The sequence below is a fragment of the Gordionus sp. m RMFG-2023 genome, chromosome 1 (assembly GCF_954871325.1).
Source record: "Gordionus sp. m RMFG-2023 chromosome 1, tfGorSpeb1-WG-v2, whole genome shotgun sequence".
NCBI lineage: Eukaryota > Metazoa > Nematomorpha > Gordioida > Chordodea > Parachordodidae > Gordionus > Gordionus sp. m RMFG-2023.
Genome location: NC_088775.1, coordinates 76,978,798 through 77,004,914, shown reverse-complemented (window position 1 = coordinate 77,004,914; position 26,117 = coordinate 76,978,798). Strand labels below are relative to the sequence as shown.

Sequence of the window (26,117 nt, the reverse complement as noted above, 5' to 3'; positions counted from 1 at the left end):
AATTGAACCGCTATCAATTCTGAATTAAGGCCAGATCCGCACGCCTTCAGCCTATCCAGATATTCTCTGGATGACTCTAATCTATCTAGTTTAGCACTAAAAACTTCCATTATACGCGTAATTTTGTTCTTTTTAACTTTTTTTTGTATTATATCCTTCATTTGCTCATATGATAAATTATCAATCGAATCCATTATACTCACCGCCAAATCTTTATTTATTGTCTCGAAAAGTTTATATTTCTTAGTGGGTTCATCAGTTATGTTTTCGGCAATAAATTTTAGGTCAAGGGTTTTGAGTAAGACTTTTATGTTATTATTTCCATCCTCCACCATGACACAAATAAAGAATAATTGTACTAAAAAGAATCGGTAGTAGAATAAGAATATGTAAGTCTGGTTTCGTTTGCTTTAGAATAAATAATAACGATATCTCCAAATAATAATAAAAATGCTATTAAATTTATTCTTTTATTAGTGTTTAAATAAAACGCAAATATATATATATCAAGTCGTTAAAAAAGTAATTTTTATTAACAAGTAAAATTATCGCGTGCTTAGAAAGTCAAAAACTTCAAATATATATATATCTAGTAAATCAATTTAAGGTAAATCAATTGATGGTTTGAGGCTTCGTATGTAGAAATAAAATAATATATTATTTAATGAATCTTTTTGTATATGTAAATAGTCATAGTTTAAAGCTTCATATTATGATATTAAATTATATTATGCAACACATTCATGGTTTCATATAGCAATGCAAGCAAGCCGATCCCTTATTGTTTTTTTTAAAAAAAAATTTTTATTCAGTTTGTTTTTTAAATTTTATATATATATGCAGTATATTTTTATAACCGCTAATTCTTTTTTATATGACCTTTGTTTTAAATTCATTTATTAATAAATAAACATGAGAAAAAATATATAAAATTTTAAAATCCAACTCGGTTTACAAAATACACTATATTTAAATTTAAATATCTCACATAATATTAGAGTAAATATTATTGAAAGTCAGTCTATTACCAAAAACCGAAATAGAAAACTGATATTTTTTCCTTTAATTTTTTTTTATAGGTAGATATTATCTCCTTATATATTTGTTAAAAATTATTGACTGGGAAAAAGTATTGTTTTTAAGGTTTTCGCGCCTTAAATATTGGTCGTTTAGCTAAAATTATACATAAATAAAATTTATATTTAAAATATTTATTAATTTTCTCAAAATAAAAAGAAAAATTAAAATTAAAATTGAGACATGTAAAAAAATGGATGGGGACATTGGAGATCTTTGGGTCGGGCATTTAAAATAAAATTCGGACCGAAAAATTTTGAAATAAAATAAATATATTTTAACATTTTTGCAAGAAATATAGCCAATATTTTTTATTTGTTGTAGAATGATTATAAACTCGATTTTGATCAGGTCTGACATATTTTTTTATAAAAATTTGAGATCGGGCTTGAAAAATTTAGGTCCTATGCAAATCATTATTAGACATTGCTAGCTCCGTGAAGTTGACCGAACGATTGGAAGCACTAATGAATCATATGTCATTTTTTAGTGCTTCGGTAGTGCTTGTTAGTGCTTCAATCCGTATAGTAGCCGAATTTAAGGAAAAAAAGTTATAAGCAAAAATAAAAATTTGTGCCAACTTCACGCTTAAAAGTCGATTGGAAGCACTAACGATGAAACTTATATCATTCTTTAGTGCTTCGTTAGTAGAGGTTAGTGCTTCAATCCATTTTGTAGCCGAATTTATGAATAAAAAGTTATTCACGAAAAAAACAAAAATAAACAAATAATGGCGACGTGCCAAAACAAAAACTATAGGAGTACTAAACATCCGGTTTTCGCCATTATTTAGTGCTTAATTAGTGTATTTAAATTCCGTTATTAATTTACTTAACCGCCTTATAAAAAAAAGTTATAAGCTAAATAAAAACTATGACGTCACGATTTAGGCGTGAAGTTGGCCGAACTTTTGGAAGCACTAACGATGAAACTTATATCATTCTTTAGTGCTTCGTTAGTAGAGGTTAGTGCTTCAATCAGTTCCTTAGCCGAATTTAAGAATAAAAAGTTATTCACGAATAAAACAAAAATAAACAAATAATGGCGACGTGCCAAAACAAATACTATAGGAGTACTAAACATCCGGTTTTCGCCATTATTTAGTGCTTAATTAGTGTATTTAAATTCCGTTATTAATTTTGTTAACCGTCATATGAAAAAATTGTAAAATGCTAAAGAAATTTTTAGAGGTCAAATTTCGGCTAGAAAATTATGAAAGCACTAACGATGAAACTTATATCATTTTTTAGTGCTTCGTTAGTAGAGGTTAGTGCTTTAATCAGTTTTGTAGCCGAATTTAAGAATAAAAAGTTATTAGCAAAAAAAATAAAAATAAACAAATAATGGCGACAAAACAAAAACTATAGGAGTACTATACATCCGGTTTTCGCCATTATTTAGTGCTTAATTAGTGTATTTAAATTCCGTTATTAATTTTGTTAACCGTCATATGAAAAAATTGTAATACGCTAAAGAAATTTTTAGAGGTCAAATTTCGGCTAGAAAATTATGAAAGCACTAACGATGAAACTTATATCATTCTTTAGTGCTTCGTTAGTAGAGGTTAGTGCTTTAATCAGTTTTGTAGCCGAATTTAGGAATAAAAAGTTATTCACGAAAAAAACAAAAATAAACAAATAATGGCGACGTGCCAAAACAAAAACTATAGGAGTACTATACATCCGGTTTTCGCCATTATTTAGTGCTTAATTAGTGTATTTAAATTCCGTTATTAATTTTTTTAACCGTCATATGAAAAAATTGTAAAACGCTAAAGAAATTTTTAGAGGTCAAATTTCGGCTAGAAAATTATGAAAGCACTAACGATGAAACTTATATATTTAGATCTCATTATTATCAATATAATTATGCAGGAATTCTGATAGTTACCCTGATTCAATATAGCATATCAATAATTCAAATTTTCTGACACCTCTTTAGAATCTTAAGAAAAGAATATATCAAATTGATTATGTATGCGATATTTTTTTTAATAATTGTATAATTATTAAATAATAATAAATCAGCATTATTTTTTAATATTATTAATTTTTCAAATAATTTATCGTTCATTCTTTGACGATTTGGTCTATTAACCATATTAGCAAAGCTAAATAATCGTTCAATGGAGGCAGAGGAGGGTAATATTGTGTTATATTTAATAAATATTTCTTTTATATATTTATAACTATTTAACATATTTATTCTGCGCTTGTCATCTTTCATATAATTTAGGACCTCTAATTCAATATCATTTATTGAATTATTAGTATAATTTAAAAGGTTTACAGCAAGCTCATAATGCCATAATAATTACTAATAAATTTGTTATTTTCTACAATTTATTTTAAATATTTTTTATAAATTTATATTATAGATAAGAAATAAAGGATTTTGACTATTTAAAGTTTTTTTAAAAAGTATCTTGTATCTTAGATACTTTTTTTAAAAAGATACAAGTATCTTGTATCTTATTAAAAATTTTCTAAAGTATCTTGTATCTTAAATACAAAATTTTATAAATTATCTGTATCTGAATACAATTTTCTGAAATTTTGATCAACCATCTGATATGCATTTGTCCAGCGTCTACATGACAGGATTTTCACTGGATGCAAACCCCCTTCAAAAACCTTTGCCTACCCCCCTAAAAAATTCCCGCCTACTTCGGCGGCGGTGTCACTTTATTATATTTCCACCATTATAATTATATTAATACTCTTTTCAGAGAATTTATAAGGATAACTTCAATTAATCTATCTCTACTACCAACTATCGATATTTTGTGAATATAAATAATTTATTTTTTAGATAATAAATTCAATTAAAACCTCCATTATTTACAATGTATAGATAGATATGAATAATTGTATTCAAACTCTTCTCTAGAAATTATCAAAACAACTAAAGAAGTTATTAATAAAAATGCAAGTCCAACTCCACTTAGTGGTCGAAATATAATCCTCAAGCGTTATATCTTTTTATTGGAAAACTGTTACTCGATAATATAAATAGATTGTAGAATAAGAGTGTTATATTTTTATTCGAATATTATAACTACAATATTGATGGAAGAATAAAGAAGGAAAAAATTTTAAAAAATGTATGATATAATTTTCAACGAATAAAACAGCAATTAGCGAAAATAAGCATATAATCAATAAAACATTCTATATAGCAAATATAAACAAATACGAATTTAATAGGAATATAGTTTAAAAAACCTTTATGGCATAGTTATAAATAATATTTAATTTTTTAATACATATAATGCAATATAATTTTATTTGAATTGTATAGGATAATTTTCAATTCACAATTTCTGTTGTCACAAATGCCATAATTTATTTAGGGGTCGTGTAAAATAATTTGATTTGATAAGCTCCTCCCAAGATAAAAACATTCTTCAATCCTAAAATCATATATATTATTCATTTGATATTTTAAAATATACCTTATTCTATAGGATTAGGAAACTTCAGCAAATACCATATAATATATAAGATCGGAGAAAATATCATATATTTTCTAATTTAATAATTCCAGTACTATATTGAACTTTTACGACAAATTTAATTCTTTCTCTAGCATAATATGGATTTAATTTAAATATATTTTTGCATAGGAAGTGTCAAGGGCTTAGTTGTAAAAGCTATGTAACGAAATGTTGAACAATATTAATGGTCAAACTTTATTTTTATTTGTATTATGATAACTAATTATAACAGTACTACCGTCAAGAAAGACGGGCGTATTTAATTTTTACCTACAATATTTCACCTTTTTATTTATAATTTAAAGCCAAATTAAGTTATTATTGTTAGATGAGAGTTTTTAATACCTATCTAATTTACCCCATTAACTAATCACATTCACTCCCTACCCCGTGAAGGTGGGAGTTGGAATTTAAGGGAGCAAAGAGGGAAAAATAAGATTGACTAAAAAAAGGAAGAAATAAAAAAATAGTTTGTAATATAATATACAATTTCACTTTATATATTTTTTAAAAAATAATTTTTATTACACTTTTGATTTTGAATATAGATTTCGTATTTCAATTTTTTTAGAAAATTCACTAAATAAAGTAGCATTTTCACAAATATTCTTAAATATAATTTAAATGGCATATTTTATTTACAATTTTATACTAAAATAATTAACCACACATGTGATTAATTTATCTAATCTATTATAAATTTTATAATTTTTTTTACTGCATTAAAATAATTTTAAAAAAATTTGACAATCTAGAAAGAAAAATAATTACACCAAATCTTAATATAGCTCCTATTCTCATTGCTTGTGAGAATCATAGTTCTTTGATTTTTAATTCATTACTAGTTGATAGCCCGTCAAGAATGACGGGAATTAATGTTCTTAAATATTGGATATTAAAATTGTACCTTATATTATATTAAAATTTATAAAATATTCTTAATTTCTGATTTTAATATTGGGAAAAATATTATTACCCGCCTTTCTCGAAGGGCATAATAATAACTAATAACACCAGAGCTCCCGTTAGCGCTGTTCGCTCCCCACCGCGTGAAGGTGGGAGATGGGTTTTATGGGAGCAAAGAGATGAGCAATGAATGAATAAAAGAAGGTAGAAATATAGGAAAAAGGGACAAAAATGTGAAAAAAAATTTATAATAATTTACAACCATATACTATAAGCGCGGAATTAACGCCGCGTGCCCGTATCGGTTCTAAATCGCTAAACGATAAATCGCCAAAAAAGGGATGTTCCCAATTTTGTTACCAGTAAAATCCCAAAAATGGCTATTAATGTTTTATTTAAAAAATGAAGATCCAAACCGTAGCAAAAAACATAAATAAATTACTTAAGTATAGGAAAATTAAGTATTTGAACTAAATTTGTAGTGTCTGTTTAATAATATAATTTATAAGATATATATTTGTATTATGTATTTAATATAACGATGTTTTATTGCCATTTAAAATATTTAAATTTCTAAAATTCTATTTTTAATTATATACTAAAATTTATTGCCATTTAAAATATTTAAATTTCTAAAATTCTATTTTTAATTATATACTAAAATTTATTATAATTTCACATATAGATATGTAATATATTCGTATTAATCTAATATAATTATTGAAGAAATTTTTTATTGCCATTTAAAATACTTATTAAATTTGTAAAACGTTTTCTTAATAATATAATTTGTAATTAATTTATGTTGAAATAACTGGTAACAACTACCATAAAAGTAATGAGAAAATTCTCATTCTCCATCCTCTGCTAAAAGCTAATCTATATATATTTTTACTCAAAAAATAGCATTTAGTCTTAATAGCTTTAAATATATTTTAACTTAAAGCATAGAATTACATTTAATGGATTAGACCTGGCCCAAAGAGAAAAGAAGGTTATCATAATATTTAACACAGAATATTTATAGGGAACTCTGGTAAAAGTCTATTAAAATATATTTTTACTCAAAAAATAGCATTTAGTCTTAATAGGCTGGCTGAGCTTTGGAACTTGGACGTTTGGGAATTTTTTTTTATTAACTATGGGTCAGACATTGGCATAAAACAAATTTTCTAAGGCCTGGGCTAGTCTGATCAAAAAAATCAAGGCCCACGAAAATCTGATTTTGATTGTATTTTTAAATTCATTAAGATTTTTTATATATTTTATTCCAGTTCTCAACTACCAAAATTTTTATATCGTTGGTTGGGCTTGGGGGTTTTTTCCAAAATTATTATGGCCTTGGACCTTGCTTGGGAATTTTTTGTATTAAATATATTTTAGCTTAAAGCAAAGCATTACATTTAATGGATCGGACCTGGCCTGAAGAGAGAAGGGGGTTATATAAGGAATAAAAATTGGATATTATTTTGAAATAACTGGTAACAACGACCATAAAAGTAATGAAAAAATTCTTCCCCATCCTCTTAAAAAAGACTATTCTTAAAATATTTAAAAAAAACAATTATTACCTGAAATAACTGTTAACAACTACCATTGATTTAAATGTTTCCTTAAAATAGTTAAAATATATTAAATAAAAATTAAACTTGTGGTTGAAAATGGTTTGCTATTTTTAATATTCATAAAATGGTCGTTATAAATTAATTTAAAATGGAATAATTAAAAATATTTTACCTTAGCCAATAAAAAATAAAGAAAATAAATTTAAACCAATAGTATGAGAGCTTAATAATCCAATGAAAAAATAAATATTGATTAATTTTAGTTAATTTTAAAAAATCAAATATAAATAAAGATTTTTATAACAAAACATAAAGCTTAAAGGGGCTGAACGGTAAGAACGTTTGTCTTTGAAATAAAGGCGCGAGTTCGAATCCCGGAGTAAGAAAAAAAAATTTAACATTACCGAGATAATAAAAGCCCTCGATTTATTTAACATTAAGAAGATAGGAAAGTTGATAGAAAAAATAAAAATTAACGTTATGAAGATATGAAAGTTGATACAAAAAAAAAATTAACGTTATAAAGATAGGAAAACGTTCATTTCTTGAATATGGCTATTATATATATAGATTCTTTAAGTTAATTTAAAAACTTTTGTGTTTAAAATTATTATTATATAATTATTTCATTCATTTAATGACCATCAAGCCAATCGGCATTTAATAAAGAAATGTTTTAAATAATTTTCCGTAATTTTTATATATTTAGGATGGTAGGGATTGCAAATAACGAGGATAAATAAATGGTGGGGAATCAGGGATAGCAATATCTCTAAAAATGATTAGGAAAAAAAATACAAGGTTTACCCCGAGAAATAATTAAGTTGGAGAAATATTTTAAATTTTAATATGTAGCTTAATAATAGTTCTTTAATATGACATACAAAGTAAAAATCAAAATCCCCGCAAATTCTTATATTTTATCAAATAAATATGATATAAATTGAGAACTGCTTATTGATATTGGGCAAGCTTTGATCACATATTCCTTTTATTTTCGATTTTTTTTTTAATTAACATTTTTAATTTATAATAATCGACAATTACAAAAATATTTTTAATATACAAACACGAAATTAATAATAACAAGGTTTAAAAAAAAATCATAATCATTACATCTAATCCTTTCCCAAAGGATGATCGGAATTTTTATTTTCATCGTCACTTTGCCCTAGCATCAGCTCTTCCATTCTTTGGACTTCCGATGATGTCCTTGAATGCGCCTGATGCCCTATCCCACTTGTCGAGGCTTTATGAACTTTTTCCGACAATGGAATCCTGAATGAGTTATCCACCGATTCTTTTGGCAATCCCGCGAGGGCAACGTCGGCTCTCCTAGATCTTGTTCTTGGCAAAGATCCATAATTTTCCCGACAGTTGAATATTTTATGCCCCAAACGCCAACACAAGAAGCACTTTGGAAGAGTACGTTTTGGCTGCCTCAATACCGCATATCGCTCCAAATGATTTCGTTCGGTGCTAAAAACGGGGCACTTTAGTTCCTGAGTCGGGGCACATAAGGTACATTTCGACTATATATGCCTCGATGTAGGTAAATCAGTCTAATCTAGGTAACCCACTAGCAGACTCCTGGTTAGAAATGTGGATCTCTCATCAAGATATTCCAAACATACCTATTGTTCAACCGAGTATCAATAGTCGAAATGTAGTTTATGTGCCCCAACTCAGGAACTACAGTACCCCGTTTTTCGCACCGGACGAAATCATTTGGAGTGATATGCGGTATTGAGGCAGCCAGAACGTACTCTTCCAAAGTGCTTCATGTGTGGGCGTTTGGGGCATAAAATATTCAACTGTCGGGAAAATTATGGATCTTTGCCTAGAACAAGATCTAGGAGAGCCGACGTTGCCCTCGCGGGATTGCCAAAAGAATCGGTGGATAACTCATTCAGGATTCCATTGTCGGAAAAAGTTCATAAAGCCTCGACAAGTGGGATAGGGCATCAGGCGCATTCAAGGACATCATCGGAAGTCCAAAGAATGGAAGAGCTGATGCTAGGGCAAAGTGACGATGAAAATAAAAATTCCGATCATCCTTTGGGAAAGGATTAGATGTAATGATTATGATTTTTTTTTAAACCTTGTTATTATTAATTTCGTGTTTGTATATTAAAATTATTTTTGTAATTGTCGATTATTATAAATTAAAAATGTTAATTAAAAAAAAAATTATTTTTTAAAAAATATATAAAGTGAAATTGTATATTATATTACAAACTATTTTAACATAGTTTGTAATTTATATACTACCTATTTTTTTTGGTATTGTTCAGAGGTATTAAATATGAAAGTATCAGCATCTCTTCTTTTAAATTATAAAAATGCTATAAATATCTTTGTCTCTTTTTTTTATTTCTTCCTTTTTTTTAGTCAATCTTATTTTTCCCTCTTTGCTCCCTTAAATTCCAACTCCCACCTTCACGGGGTGGGGAGTGAATGCGATTAGTTAATGGGGTAAATAAGATAGGTATTAAAAACTCTCATCTAACAATAATAACTTAATTTGGCTTTAAATTATAAATAAAAAGGTGAAAAATTGTAGGCAAAAATTAAATGCGCCCGTCTTTCTTGACGGTAGTACTGTTATAATTAGTTATCATAATACAAATAAAAATAAAGTTTGACCATTAATATTGTTCAACATTTCGTTACATAGCTTTTACAACTAAGCCCTTGACACTTCCTATGCAAAAATATATTTAAATTAAATCCATATTATGCTAGAGAAAGAATTAAATTTGTCGTAAAAGTTCAATATAGTACTGGAATTATTAAATTAGAAAATATATGATATTTTCTCCGATCTTATATATTATATGGTATTTGCTGAAGTTTCCTAATCCTATAGAATAAGGTATATTTTAAAATATCAAATGAATAATATATATGATTTTAGGATTGAAGAATGTTTTTATCTTGGGAGGAGCTTATCAAATCAAATTATTTTACACGACCCCTAAATAAATTATGGCATTTGTGACAACAGAAATTGTGAATTGAAAATTATCCTATACAATTCAAATAAAATTATATTGCATTATATGTATTAAAAAATTAAATATTATTTATAACTATGCCATAAAGGTTTTTTAAACTATATTCCTATTAAATTCGTATTTGTTTATATTTGTTATATAGAATGTTTTATTGATTATAAGCTTATTTTCGCTAATTGCTGTTTTATTCGTTGAAAATTATATCATACATTTTTTATAATTTTTTCCTTCTTTATTCTTCCATCAATATTGTAGTTATAATATTCGAATAAAAATATAACACTCTTATTCTACAATCTATTTATATTATCGAGTAACAGTTTTCCAATAAAAAGATATAACGCTTGAGGATTATATTTTCGACCACTAAGTGGAGTTGGACTTGCATATTTATTAATAACTTCTTTAGTTGTTTTGATAATTTCTAGAGAAGAGTTTAAATACAATTATTCATATCTATCTATAGAAACGTAATCAATTTGATATATTCTTTTCTTAAGATTCTAAAGAGGTGTCAGAAAATTTGAATTATTGATATGCTAAATTGAATCAGGGTAACTATCAGAATTCCTGCATAATTATATTGATAATAATGAGATCTAAATATATAAGTTTCATCGTTATTCATAATTTTCTAGCCGAAATTTGAACTCTAAAAATTTCTTTAGCGTGTTACAATTTTTTCATATGACGGTTAACAAAATTAATAACGGAATTTAAATACACTAATTAAGCACTAAATAATGGCGAAAACCGGATGTATAGTACTCCTATAGTTTTTGTTTTGGCACGTCGCCATTATTTGTTTATTTTTGTTTTTTTCGTGAATAACTTTTTATTCTTAAATTCGGCTACAAAACTGATTAAAGCACTTACCTCTACTAACGAAGCACTAAAGAATGATATAAGTTTCATCGTTAGTGCTTTCATAATTTTCTAGCCGAAATTTGACCTCTAAAAATTTCTTTAGCGTGTTACAATTTTTTATATGACGGTTAACAAAATAAATTACTGAATTTAAATATATTAATTAAGCACTAAATAATGGCGAAAACATGTATAGTACTCCTATAGTTTTTGTTTTGGCACGCCGCCATTATTTTTATTTTTTTTGCTAATAACTTTTTATTCTTAAATTCGGCTACAAAACTGATTAAAGCACTAACCTCTACTAACGAAGCACTAAAAAATGATATAAGTTTCATCGTTAGTGCTTTCATAATTTTCTAGCCGAAATTTGACCTCTAAAAATTTCTTTAGCATTTTACAATTTTTTCATATGACGGTTAACAAAATTAATAACGGAATTTAAATACACTAATTAAGCACTAAATAATGGCGAAAACCGGATGTTTAGTACTCCTATGGTTTTTGTTTTGGCACGTCGCCATTATTTGTTTATTTTTGTTTTTTTCGTGAATAACTTTTTATTCTTAAATTCGGCTAAGGAACTGATTGAAGCACTAACCTCTACTAACGAAGCACTAAAGAATGATATAAGTTTCATCGTTAGTGCTTCCAAAAGTTCGGCCAACTTCACGCCTAAATCGTGACGTCATAGTTTTTATTTAGATATAACTTTTTTTTATAAGGCGGTTAAGTAAATTAATAACGGAATTTAAATACACTAATAAATAATGGCGAAAACCGGATGTTTAGTACTCCTATAGTTTTTGTTTTGGCACGTCGCCATTATTTGTTTATTTTTTTCGTGAATAACTTTTTATTCATAAATTCGGCTACAAAATGGATTGAAACACTAACCTCTACTAACGAAGCACTAAAGAATGATATAAGTTTCATCGTTAGTGCTTCCAATCGACATTTAAGCGTGAAGTTGGCACAAATTTTTATTTTTGCCTGCAACATTTTTTCCTTAAATTCGGCTACTATACGGATTGAAGCACTAAAAAATGACATATGATTCATCGTTAGTGCTTCCAATCGTTCGGCCAACTTCAAGGAGCTGACATTGCTTCGTATATAACACATAAATTTAATTATTTTATTTTAGGAAAAAAACATTATTCAAAAAATATTTATACCTTAAAGTAGCCTAATCATTTATATTAAATGAATATCAATTAGGGAAATGATATTATAATAAACATATTAATTATGATATCATATATTAAATAATCTAATGAATTTGAATAAAATTTGACTTTCATTTTTTCTTCCATGGGAAAAGCGTGTTTTATTTTCCCGGAATTCTTTTAGCTGTTAAAAATCATTTTCGAAATTGGTTTCCATTCTTAAATATTCAAAGTTGCTGACAAATATATAATAATCCCCGGGATATTAATTCTCGCATAATTATATAAATCTATAGGTGTTAATGTCTAGCCGCTAACATCTTAGTAATCTCCCTAAACTATAACAAGGATTTTGCCATCTACATTTGCGAAAAAATGCTATTCTGGTTTGATCCAAAAATCAAATTCACATGTATTGTGTTTTAAACAATCTAATATAACCACGTAACCTACATGCTTGATGATATCGCTTTCACGTTAATAAATAAATGGGTGAGCGTGATCTTGAATAAGCTTAGTTAGATTTTGAACACCCTTTTCTTCATCCAATTATTTAGCTGTTCGATGCCATAAATTTATGGTTGAAGATTCATTTTCCATTTTATCTAATGGTTCTTGATTTATGATTTCGGCTAGATTTTTTTTATAATCTTCTATATTTATTTTAAAAACTTCTTTAAACTCTCTCCTAACTTCCAAAAATTAATTTACATGATATTTTCTTTCTAATAGGTGTTATTCTTTGGTTAACTACCTTTCAAAATTTATTACATAAGAAAATAGAAAACATTTCTTTATTTGCACAAAAAATATAATAATGTATAATAATCTTCTTTTGATCTATATTTATATAATAAAATTAGAATGGTAATCTTTGTATTTTAAGTTAAATAAAATAAAATAACATAAAGGTTATAACAAAATAAGAGTAAGAAAATAAGTTAAACCTTTAATCAAAAAGATTATAATAAGTTATTTTAATCCTATAACATTCTTCCTCTTCTATGAAGCTATCCCTGTAATTTAATGTGAGCTACAATTAAAAGCTTTTCGTATAATTTGTCATTCTTGTTGCATAAGTCATATCCTTTTCGTTGGCTTGTTTAATCGTTTTTATGTTTGTAGGTTTGTCCAAATCGTTTTTGATCTTACTCAAATTCTATAGATATTTGCAAAAAATGTTTAAATTTTAAGCTAACTATTTTCACAAATTTGAAAAAATTACCGCTTATTTTTTAAGGAACGACCAATTTTTTAGCTGATGACTCTTGGACCAGTGTTGCAAGACTTTTGTATATAAAACAGTTAAATGTCCATTTATAAAAAAATTTGCAGTTTTCTTTTGACCATTTCCGGTTTTCTATTTTTTGTTATAATCAGCTGATTTTCACTATATTAAATTGTATGAAAATTAAATAATGGTTTTAATTAAATTATTTTATCGAGTTATTTATAACTAAATAGAGTGTATTTTAAATTTTTTGGTTTTTAAAAGGTGGCCATATTTTAGGAAGTAAATCTAGTTGGAAATTGAAATGTTTATTAGTTAGTCATATATATTTATCATCTTACAAATTAAAAAAAAACTTAGGGGATTAGGTTGGATCTTCAGTTGATTTTATATGCAATTCAACATATATTATTGGTAACATGCACAATACTAAAGTAATATATTGTTTTTACTAAGTTTTTCAAAATATTCTTACCTTTTCGTATTTTAAAAGTAATAATGTTAATTTAAAAAAAAAATCAGATCCAATTTGTCGGTTAAATTAGACGCTTTCTATTTTGTAAAATGTTTTATAAATATTACGTTGCATTTATAGTAAGCTCGATTCACTCATGCAATGCTCAATTAATCGCCAGCGAAATCAATGCGATAATACTTTTTGAATTATACATATGAACAGCTGTCGCGATTTCATCATTTCGCTCAGCATTTATAAATTATGACCCATTATTGGCTTCATTATATAAATCACATAGGGAAAAATTTCGCCTCGCTTGAGCGAATCTTGCATATCATAAACGAGACCTTACTTTTATTTAAAAAATAACACTATATAGCTACCCGAATATCCTACATTATTCTTGCATTTGCACGTCGACAAGTCAACACCGTTCTTGAGAGAATTTTTAGCAAAAATCAGAGGATTAGAATATCCCAAGAACAAAATAGTGCTCGATATCTATTCTAAAGTATGAATTTTTTTTCCAAATGTTTTGTTATAAATATATTAGGGTAAATGTTTTTTAAACTTTAAATCATTTTTTGAGTGCATTTTTTTTAAATTTAAAAAAAATCTGATTTTACCAAAGTATATTCCAGGATGTTTAGAAACCCTACCTGTCATTTTTTAGAAAGTTTTGGCTATGTACTTTTGAAGCTAATATAATTATTAATCTTTTTATATTAAATGGCAGAGTGAATAGTAAAATCGTCTGAGTTTTCATTAAGTATTATAAACAATCTGTAATAACATTTTTGGTGAAAACAGATTTTTGAGTTTTAAAAACGTGCTCAAAAAATGAATTAAAATTTTAAAAAATAAACATATAGAGAAATTATTTTAGTTAGTGGGATATTAGAATACTATAATGTGTGAAGAAAAGGCAGAAGGAAGGATTTAGAGAAAAAATAATTCTAATTAAATGAATGTAATGAAAAAGACACCTAAAAAATTTTAAGGTAGAATTGCACGACGACGAAATATCGAAATTTTTGACCGAAAATTCGAATAGATACCTATCTTCGGCCTGGAATAAATTTGAATACCAAAGTTATGGAACAGATCAAAATTCCGAAGATCCAACTTCAAATTCCATGGTTTACAAAGAGAGGGACGATATTTTGTAAATATTTTTTTATATTTTGGCATTTACGCCGACTACCTTTATGATGGTGGCCCGCTGCATCAAATATCATAATTTAAAAATAATTCAAAACAAACTTATTCTGGGACTAAATGATCATCGTTTTCAATATCATCTTTAATCAATTATTTTTCGCATATAAAATAATAGATGACTTTATTTGTAAAAACACTGAGTCTTTTGTGATAGTAGTTTTTAATATTAAGGAACCAAAATTTCCACGCGTAAGAAGTGTTTATTGGCAATGTTTTATAGGATTAATAATGATAAAAAAATGTACATGTTTTTTTGGTGAATTATAACATACATTTCATTTTCTTGTTAAAAAAATCAGATGTTTTTATAACATATAATATTTATTTAAAATATTTGCCATCGAAAAATGGCTATTTTTTTTAGCTTTGACAGGGTCAAAAATGACAGGTAGCAATACACAGGTTTACTTATATTCTATGTTTTGCAAAAGTTTACATCAAGACCTGCAGAGGTACTATTTGTATGCCCGGCCAGGCCCGGCCCGGATTTTTTAAAATATATTTTATTTATTTTTGATTTTTATAGCTAATAATGGCTATTTCAAATATTTGGTTTTAAAATATACGGCCCGGATATTTTTTTAAAAACAGGCCCGGCCCGGCTCGGGTATATTTTAAAAAATTAAAATATGGCCCAGACCGGGCCTCTGATATATATTATTTACAGCCTGGCCCGCCGGAGTTTGTAAAAATTGTTAAATTGTTTTACGGGCCAACTGCTGTTTATATTTTTTTTGTCTGCCTGGTTTTGCAAAAAGAAAGACCGGCCTGTGTTTCAAGGAATTGATTTTGAATAGATCTGACATGCTAGTTTCTGATTTTAATTTTTAAAAAATGAAATAAACTAAATCAATTAGAAATTAAAAAATATAGGTTCCAGTTCCTATTCAAATAAAAGTTGTATAGGTGTGTCCTTGGTTCGACTTATTACAACAGCCTAAAGGGTAAATGAAAAAAAAACGAGAAATAACAATGCCACCAAACACTACCAAAATATGTGTCTTAGTTCAAAAACTGTTTGGCCTAAGCTAAACAGAAATAAGTATCAAAAATAAGTTGAACCAGGACACGGTCTAAAAGGCGACTAGCTTCCTGGAAATGTTTGAATTTTTTTAAAGACATTTTCATTTTTCTAAAGTTTTTAAAATATCTATTTTATAAATATCTAAATTATTATTTGCATCATTATAATTCATATTTTTCACAATATGGTTTCTAATAATTTTAACTTAAAACAAATATAAAAAAAATTAGATATCGATTTTATCGTGACACCCACAAGCCGCAGTACTTTTTTACAATCGATTCGGAATGCCATTTGGATAACCCTAAAACTCTTATTCTTCTTATAGAACAAAATAAGTAAGGCTCTCTTTTTTGCTACTATTTTCCTTTTTGTGTGATTTTTATTTTATGATTATAGAGTTTTTTGTCGTAATATTATTCTATCAAGTTGTAAATAAAATCCTATATTTTTTATTTTTAAAGAACCATACTAGCCCCAATGTTAGCCAGACCCGGGAAAATGTGGACCAATTTTTGGGGAGCTCTTAGCCCGTCAGAGTTCTATGCCCGTTCTGACAATTACATCGATATTGTTACTTACAAACAATTGTAAGATATAAAACTTATTATCTTTCAATAAAGAAAGAAAGAAATGGCTAATTTATATATTTTAATCATTAAAAGTGCATTAAAATATAATTTCTACATATTTTTTTTAAAAAAAATATACTTAGGGTTTCTAGATCCATAAGGCCATATTATTTTTATATCCACACAGTTTTGTCTCGGAATCCGCCTCATTCCAACAATTTTTAAATTATTCCAGGCTATCTCAGAACTAAAAAAAATTAATTAATTATTCCCTCTAACTTGTTTTAAGATTAACGTTATTTAAAATAATTATATTACCTAATATGTATAAATACGCTGTCATCCATTTTTTTATCTGGATATCAGCCAGATATTTTAAAATCTATTTATATTACTTCCAGTTTTTTTTTAAAAAAATACGATTGAAGAATATCGAATTTTTATTCCTATTTTTTTTATGAAACTTAAAATGAAATGAATTTATACCGGAAAGAGCTCGAACATGATTTTAAAAATTGGACAGACTCCGCTAGCAAAAATATCTAATAAAAATAATTTGGAAGGGCTTGGCCACTAAGGTCCCATCTCCGATCCAATATTCTAGTTTCTATTAACTTGTATAACTTTTTTTTATAAATAAAAATAGATCAAATAGATGATACGTAATTAATTAATTATAAATTATTTTAAAATAATTTAGATTTTTTTAAATATATATAAAAATAAATTCATATAAAATCCTTAATTATCCCGTTTCCCCTATATTTATATAATCGCATATTACATTTTAGTTATTTAAAGAGATTTAGCTTTATTTAATTTTTTTTAGTTCAATTTTTTTTTAGGGTATAGATATAATTATATTTATTCTACTATAAGTAATAATAATAATATATATATGGTAAAATCAAGTCTTTTATGTATAATAATATAGCCGCAAAATATAATAAAGTTTGTAAATTTCAATAATTAAATATATCATATAAAAAACGTAGTTTTACATCAAATTATATAAAAATTAATTTGAATATAATAAATAAAGACAATATCGATAATTGATAATATTATAAATGAAGACATTTAACGATAATTGGTATTATGTGATAGTACTACAATTATAAAGTAGATTTAAATAATTTTATTTTCCGAATATATCCATACTTAGAGGCATTTTCAATGTTCCTTTCATCTCTTCGTGCTACCTGATTCAAAGGCACAAAATTATGGCTTGGATCAAAAATATCAAAATTTCTGCCTTAGCTCAACAGAACAAAAATGAAAAACTAATTGGTGATGACAATAATGCAATTTCATTCGAAGATGAGGAAATGGGTTTATATTCGATGTATAGATGGCAGAAACACGACACCGATATGGCCTTCTGTCACAACCTTAGAACTATGGTTTACTTTTTATTGACTTTTTATATTTTAAGCATAAGCTGAATTCCTCTCGGAAGGGTTAAATTAATATAAAAATCTAAACTAAAACTCTTAACGAACTTATTAATGAAAAATTCGACACACGGTTTATCTAATACAACACTTAATTAATTATTTAATTGAAACATCCAACACACGGCTTATCTAAAACAACGCTAAATTAAATATTTAATTGAAACTAACGACACACGGCTAAATTAATCAATTGAAACGTTAGCTTTTTATTAAATCCGAAACTATCTTTGGCCACCACTTATACTGAATTGTAATTGTGTATTCACTAATCCATGAATGGATCTATTATAGGAGGTCTTGCTTACCTTGGATTTGAGTCCTTTCCTCGCATACTTTGTCTTTTCGTATAGTTTGTTAATCCTCGCCTTTTCGTTGACCACCACCCTCATAGAATGCCTCGTTTAGCTTAGTAATACTTCGTGTTTGACTCACATCGAACGTCTCATCTAACTCATAAATTTCTCCCCTGGTCAGTCATTTGACCTCCGGGCCTTGGCCTTATCTATCAGGACATATTATGGCTGGCTGCCCCTCCTTCCTGCAGTAATAACATATTAATCGTGCATTCCTTTCCCTTATCCCACTCTAATGATTTCTATTCTTTATAAAACATTGTCTTGCATTATGTATCTCAATTTTCTCCAAGTATATATTGGCGTAATATTTTCCTAATTCCTCTTATATATTACTTGCCTAGATAATTGCTCGATACCCTTCTAATACTATTTGATTCTTAGCAAGTTAAAATAAGTGCCGCAATGTAATGCACCATTTCTGTTGTATAATAAATATATTTATCTCGCTTTTTTGTTGATACCATTTAGCCTCTGATTTTAAAATCGTTAGGTTATGTAAATTTTTAATTTATTATTCCTTTAGGGCGATTTTATGTACATCACTAATCTTCAAATGTATGGGCATCTAATCGATTTCGAATTTTACGAAACATCACATTTCAATAACGATCTTTACCAGATATTCGATAATCCTAAAGTATTTTATTTGTTTTTTTAAATGATTTTTTATCATTTATTTTATGACATTTAATTTAAATTTTATTTTCCACGCGACACTTTGCAGGACTGGGAAGATGTTTACATTCATCCGGACTGGAAAAAGCAAATAGATCCGGAAGTCAAATTGGAAGAAGTTTTTTTTTAAATTTATATATATTTTCAATTAAATCAAAAAATTTCAATTATGTAAATTACCAATCTCTTACGTTAGTTATCCTTGCATGGTATATCATCTTACACTGAGATAAATTAATCCTGGAGGTCCCGCCGTAATTGGTCTCAACCACAGAACCATAACAGTGCCACTTATGATTGTAGGAACGGAGCCGCTGCTCACGAGCATGTTGTCATTGGGAAAAGAGTTCGACTGGTTGGTACTAAAGCCAAACTCAAACGGGTGATGGGACTTTGTGGGTTAAACAGAGGGAGAGTTATCACGTTAAGATGATTGAGTAGATATGAAATTGATAGTATGATGGTTATAGATAATAAAAAAATATGATAGCTACTAACCTTTTTCTAAAGGGTGGAATGTTTATGGAAAGATGCCATGACGATAGAAGAGACGGAGATATATAGAGAAACAAAATGCAAGAGATTGGAAGGATGTCAATTTGGGGCTTTTTTAAAATTAAATCGCACATTTATATTATATTTACATACTTATATATATAAAAATAATATCTACCTTAAAAATATATAAAAATTATGCACATAATTATATAAACATCTTGCTATAAACGGTTAAAATATATGACCAACTACTTTTTAGTTACGTTCCCAGAAGAGAACCAGAGTTGTATTTGATCATATCTATAATATAGCTAAAAATAAATAAGAAAATTTTATAGTTAAACATATTTAAGGTGCACTTATACTTTTTATTTGTATAAAATAAAAAATTTTGCTCAATTTAAATCATGTAAAAACATGTTATTTTCACCTTAGGAAATTATATGTATATTAGAGATCTGGGCCTATTTTTTTTTTAAAAAAATCTGGTTCGGGCTGGGTCGGGCCTAATATTTTTTTTAAAATTCGGGCAGGGTCTGATCGGGCCTTAGAAATTTTTTTAAATATATCTAAATTTATCAAGTTTATTTTGAATTTTTTATGTAAAATAAAAAACATTTCATTTTATTTAACGAAACCAGACGCCAAATATCATATATCTTTTATTTTGAGTAAAAATTAATTTTAGATTTAGATAAATTCGGGCCGGGCCGGTAAATTTTTTTAAAAAAAATTTCGGTTTCTGGCCGGGTCGGCAAAACTTTTTAAAAAGAAAAAAACACTATTTTTAACCCGACCTACTCAGATTTTTCTAAAATTTTTTACATGATCTTTTGTTTATTATAACTAAGAAAAAAATATAATTTTAATCCCCAACTCCAAACGGTGGCTGACATATAAGCCTCTAAATGTCTAAAAAATAAGGAATTTTTTATGTTTATCCAAATGGAATGGATTGTAATCTAATGTTTAAAAAAAATAGAACGAAATAAGTATATTATATAAATTAGCAATAACCCCCTCCCCATTCAACTATCTAATCTTTTATACTTAAATATAAAAAAATAATCAAAGATTTAAAAGATGCTTATCTATCAATTAATGTTTATCAAATATTTATTACGAATTTTTACATTTGACTAATGATTAAAATGCCAATAGCTCACAGCCCTGTGCTCTGCCCAAGTTGTAATTTTGCATATTTATTAATTATTTCTATAGCTATATAAAAAAATTTGAAAGAAATAAAAATGTCGATTTAATTCTATATTTTTTTCCGGTTTTTATATTAAAAATTTTTAAACAATATTTAATACTGTATAACTTTAAAGCTACCTTACGGCTATATAAAGAAATATAACAACGCTTCTAGCTCAATTACATCCAAATCTAAAATTAAAGAGAGTGCATTTTGCCCCAAAATTTTCTATTTTTTGACCTTTAGATGCTAATATCTCAGCCAATGCTTTGATTTGGAGGCTAAAATTTAATTTTTTTGAAGTTATAATATATGCGTAATAAATTTAGAAAAATCTAAGGGGGTCAGGATAAAACTCATGTTGATTTAAAATGAAATTATATCCTTTGTCACTTTTATAACGTAATGAGTATTTTTTATTATTATATAGGATACTATATGTAATAAAAAGTATGTTCTTTTTTTTAAAGAACCGGTTTGAAGATAAATTAGGATTAATTAAGAGGCTACACGATTGTATAAACTTAGTTAATTGATCCTCCAGTCGTTCCACCAGCTTCAAAATTTTGCACTTTTCTTATTTTGCGTATATCTCACTGACATTTGATCCCGCCCATGTCTGGTATGAGATCAATTAAGGCTAAATATTGGCCTAAGTTTCAGAATTTGATCATCAAATTGTTCTGTTGACTTCATTTTAAGTTCGCCATATTTATTTATTCATTTTATTTCCTTAAATATTTCAATAAATTTATATTTATTTAGCCGTGTCCTGACGTGTATTGGTTTCCTATTTTCACGGATAGATTTTGCGATGAGTTAATTGAAGAAATGGAAAATTTGGGTGATTGGTCCGGGGGTCGACACGAAGTATTCATTCATTTTTATTATTTTGTTTATTCTTAATATTAATAAATATAATAGTATATTTAAAATAAGGTTTTATATAAAAGGATGTAAGAAACTTAAACAAATCTCATTTCGAAAATAGTTGGAGAATAAAAACAAAAAATAAACCTTATTTTAAATCTCATTTTTGAATAATCCTGCAAAGGATCAAAGGCTTGCTGGTGGTTATGAAAATGTTCCTACTGACGATATTCACATGAGGCAAATTGGACTTGAGAGGCATTGGCTTCATTTCCTTAAAATGTATATTACACCAATTCAAATCAAAGCTTACCCGGGGTATCATCACGATGTAATTTTAATTTTATTGTTTACTTTTAATTTTTTTGTTTTTTTTGAATGTTTACTTCCGTTTATCATTATTTATTTTTTATATCTTTCATTTTCCAAATTAAACTTATTCACCTAAAATGGCCATTTCCTGTTTTCTCTCTTATTACCATCGCTAATATCGTTTACTTACCGTTAGTTTATTAGCGGAACAACGTTTATGACCCTTATAACGTTTATCTTTTCCTACGAAATACCCAACATCCATTCTCGACTATGATATTTGATATACCATTAAATAAAATACTATATAAATATATCTTAATTCGTATTCAAGCCACCGGAAGCAGTCATGAATTTCGTAGTTAGATACAAGCCAACGGCTCAATCCTATTTGAGACCTCATCACGATTCCTCCACTTTCACCATAAATGCCGCCCTAAATCGTTATAAAATTGATTACGACGTAAATTATTATATGTAAAATATCAAAAATTAATTATGAGGGATTAAATAATATTCCTCTATTTTAATATTTCTATACCCCCCCCCCCTTCCCTCCGTAAAAATTGGAAATAACACTATTCTGTTTTATATATTTATATGTGTTTTTTTTATGGATTTTAAAAATCAATTTTGTTAACCTCGAGACTAGCCAAAAAAAGGACCAAATTTTTAAAAGCCTGGTCTCCTTTTTTTGGCGCACCCGTGCAAGTTCAATATATTAATCAAAAGAAAGAAATTTATGTTTTGCAATTTATAATATAATTTTTATTTAAAGGGGGGTGGAGTCCGTTTCCTACGCTACAATTGCAGCATAATCGATACTAGGAAGGGTTGGAGTTTTATCCACCCTGGCCGTTTAACGCATTACCACGAAGGTCTGCTCATTACAAACGGAACTAGATATTTAATGGTTTCATTCGTTGATCCTTAGCTTAATAAAAATCTTATACATTTTTCTTCTTATAGCCTATTTATAATGCCGAATTATTGCGAATTTATTTGTAAATTTTTTAATTTTTTTTAAAATATTCAAATCGACGAAATTTATTACTTAAAGTTTCTTATTTAAATAATAAATAAAATTTTAATTTAATTAGGAAAAATATTTGTGATGTAATTTTTAATTTTTCTTCTCTTATATCCTTCCTTCTCAAACTTTTTTAAAATACCCTTTTTTTAAACTATCAAAAAATTTTAACAACGCATTTTTCGCAAAGCAGTCAAAGATCTCTCATTCTTATACATTATAGATTATCTGATTGACGATTCATAATCTCCTTCCATTTGTTTGCAGAAAAAATAATCATACTTTATATTTGGGCATTTTTTTTTACTGCTTTATTTGACCATTATATAACCGCCCTAAAATATACATCTTAGGACTGTTACATGAAGGTCGAATATGACTAATGAAAAGCACTAAAACAGCTTTTCGACATAGGGTTTTAAAGAAACATTAGAATATGTGTAATAATATTATAATAAAACACCTACAGACTTTGCACGATTTAATTTCAGGATCTTAGAATTCATTTTTCGAATCTCATTTTATGTAAGAAGATTAAAATTGGTGACAGTCTGTTATGTCAAAATAATTGCCTTATCCCTATCTTAGCTATTTTAATATTTATTTTCGAAATTAGCTTCATTTTTTTTTCAAAATCGAATTTATTATATTTATTTTTTTTACTTATCGCTTATTAAACAAATTATCATAGAAATATATATTTTTCAAACTTATATTAAATGCATTCATTAATTCCTTGCATTTTTTTACGCGCTCAAATGATATTATACCCCCCCCCCTCCCCTCCCTTTTTAAAAAAATTTAAGATATCGCTGTTTTTTATTTCATCATAATTTAAATATTATATTGTGTCAAATCGTGTTAAAGAAACTAATTTTATACATTTTTAAAAAATATTATTAAAATACTTTGCTATATTACTATAAGGTACACTCAAGTCCTCCAACTGACCTATTTTTTTAGGCCATATCTGGTCGGCTCGATTTTTTAAAGCTTCGGGATGACTCGGAAAGGTCATCTAAACTCATAACTGAAAATCACAAAAATATTTTCATTTTTTAATTATAAATTCGCATATTTTTTTAAAATTATATTTACTGTTAATTATTTATTTTTTATACATTTTCTTGAAAGAGTTATTCGTATAAACGCATGGTAAGAAAATAAAAGTTTCTTTGTGGGTTCTTTGTCAATTATTATTTTTTTTTAAATATTATTTTATCAAAAAAATATAGTGATTTTTCTATAGACTATTTCTATATGAATTATTCGTGATTATAGGAGTTTTATAAATGAGGCACACTTTAATTTTTGTGATTGTGGATTTTATTCAAAATTTTATAATTATTTCCAAATTTATTATTAAATTTAGAATTGACGGCAAAATTCTACCTTGATCCATACGCTTTAACTTTTTTGAATTATCTGTTAACATTGTATTTTAACTTTTGCGACTTTTTTAATGAGAAAGGGCGAGAGTTATGCGGTAAGCTTATAGAAAAGTATTCGATTAGAGTGTAATTTCATTTCAAATCTAATTTTTCAGGCTGACCTATTTAATTTTGATAAAATCTTGCACATTTAGAAATAGAAAGCATCAAATCTATTAGCTTCATAGTTCTAAGTTCCTAAATCAATTGTCAAAAATGACCTTTTTCGAAATATGATTTATTTAAAGATATAAATTAGAAATTAAAATGTTATTTTGTAGCTTTACTTAAGATATTTTAGTAAATATTAATTTTTTTTTAAAAAATGATGTAGTTTTTATTTACCTTATTAATTTTGAACTTGAAAGCTTCAGGTGTTTCGCTTTCCGAATTTTTTTGAATTTAATATTTATTCACTTTACATTATATTTATTTTTTGAAAAAATTTAAAATTAAAAGTCATAGGCTTTTCTAATTATATTTTTTTAAAGATTTTCCCATTTTAAAAGAACAAGAGCAACATTAATACCATAAAATAAACTTGTTTAGCCGCGATTTTATAATCAACTTTTACTTGTAAATAAGATTTTAAAAAAAAAATTTTAAATTACAAATCTAAACCTGCGAATTATCTCAATCACAAATCGGTTAATTTTATTAAAAAGGTTTTATTGAAATGATGATGTTAGCAAGCTATTACCAATGGAAAACATTTGACATCGAAAAAAGTCAACGAGTAGAAGCCAAAAATGGTTGGTTCTCAATAATTGAAAGGAAATATATAATATTTTAAGGGAAGTTATTCTTACAACTATTAGATTTCAAAAATTTGTTGGCTTAAGACGCAAATATTATGTGTTGGCAGGAGCTAGCGGAATACAAAGTGTATTTTATGCACTTGTAGTATATACGAGAACTTTTTATGTTATGAATGTGAAAAAAATAATGAGGATATATTAACTCATGGGATATTATGTAGGCAAAATTAGGTGCAATACCCATCTGTTATTTTTTTGATTACAGGGAGTATAGTGTTTAAAAGAACACAGAAAAATTATTTCTAAAAAATGATATCGCCCTTATTACATTTAAACAGTGGGCTTCGGTGCAGAACATTTAAGACTATATTTCAACTTAACGAAATTTCAATGAAATGGTTATTCTGATAATTATATGTGAGCAAGAAAATCGGGCCTGCAAAGTGAGTTCGGCAGGGATTTTAAATTGACTACCCGGCCCGAATACCAGGGCCGGGAGTCGTTTAACAAATTTCTCCCGCATAATATATTTTGCGGCCTTAACACATGGGCCTTAGAGAAGAGTTTAAATTTATATACCATTTTATTTCTCTAATTTATTTCCTTTAAGTTTTGTTAAGTTATATACTAATTTTTTATTAATAAAGTTCTAAGAAGACCGATGCAGAAATTGACTAATTCCGAAGCCACAGTTTTGTAGAAAGTGGAGCATATAGGACGGTATTCAAAGTCAAGCTTAAGAATTCCACGCAAGACTATACCTTGATGTTTATCAATAGATGATATTTCAATGGCGCTGAGATTTGTATTTATTTATTATATAAATTTTTCCCATTTTGGATAGTAAATCATGTATTTGTTTATATAGGATATGGCTTCTATTAAGTGGATTCGAACAGAACTAAATGTTCTTCAAACTGTCAAGAACCAT

At 27.1% G+C, this 26,117-nt stretch overlaps 1 protein-coding gene and 1 long non-coding RNA gene across 2 annotated transcripts in view; one reads left to right on the top strand and one right to left on the bottom strand.

The window, feature by feature from the left end:
- Positions 1 to 24,183, top strand: part of LOC135922741 (procollagen-lysine,2-oxoglutarate 5-dioxygenase-like) — a 45,099-nt gene extending 20,916 nt beyond the window's left edge. The window contains exons 10-20 of the mRNA XM_065457191.1: positions 14,165 to 14,296; positions 14,787 to 14,950; positions 16,261 to 16,368; positions 16,495 to 16,620; positions 17,768 to 18,005; positions 18,939 to 19,052; positions 19,140 to 19,208; positions 21,552 to 21,656; positions 21,841 to 21,987; positions 22,303 to 22,431; positions 22,747 to 24,183. Of these exons, the coding sequence (XP_065313263.1) occupies positions 14,165 to 14,296; positions 14,787 to 14,950; positions 16,261 to 16,368; positions 16,495 to 16,620; positions 17,768 to 18,005; positions 18,939 to 19,052; positions 19,140 to 19,208; positions 21,552 to 21,656; positions 21,841 to 21,987; positions 22,303 to 22,431; positions 22,747 to 22,902 (1,488 nt within the window). The 3' untranslated portion in view covers positions 22,903 to 24,183. The remainder of the gene's footprint in view (positions 1 to 14,164; positions 14,297 to 14,786; positions 14,951 to 16,260; positions 16,369 to 16,494; positions 16,621 to 17,767; positions 18,006 to 18,938; positions 19,053 to 19,139; positions 19,209 to 21,551; positions 21,657 to 21,840; positions 21,988 to 22,302; positions 22,432 to 22,746) is intronic.
- On the bottom strand, positions 4,110 to 7,174 carry LOC135922742 (uncharacterized). Its single transcript, XR_010571020.1, has 4 exons — positions 7,129 to 7,174; positions 7,051 to 7,091; positions 4,532 to 4,661; positions 4,110 to 4,489 (listed from the first exon to the last, which is right to left on the bottom strand). It is a non-coding gene; the product is annotated as an uncharacterized LOC135922742 (long non-coding RNA).
- Positions 24,184 to 26,117: the final 1,934 nt, after the last annotated feature.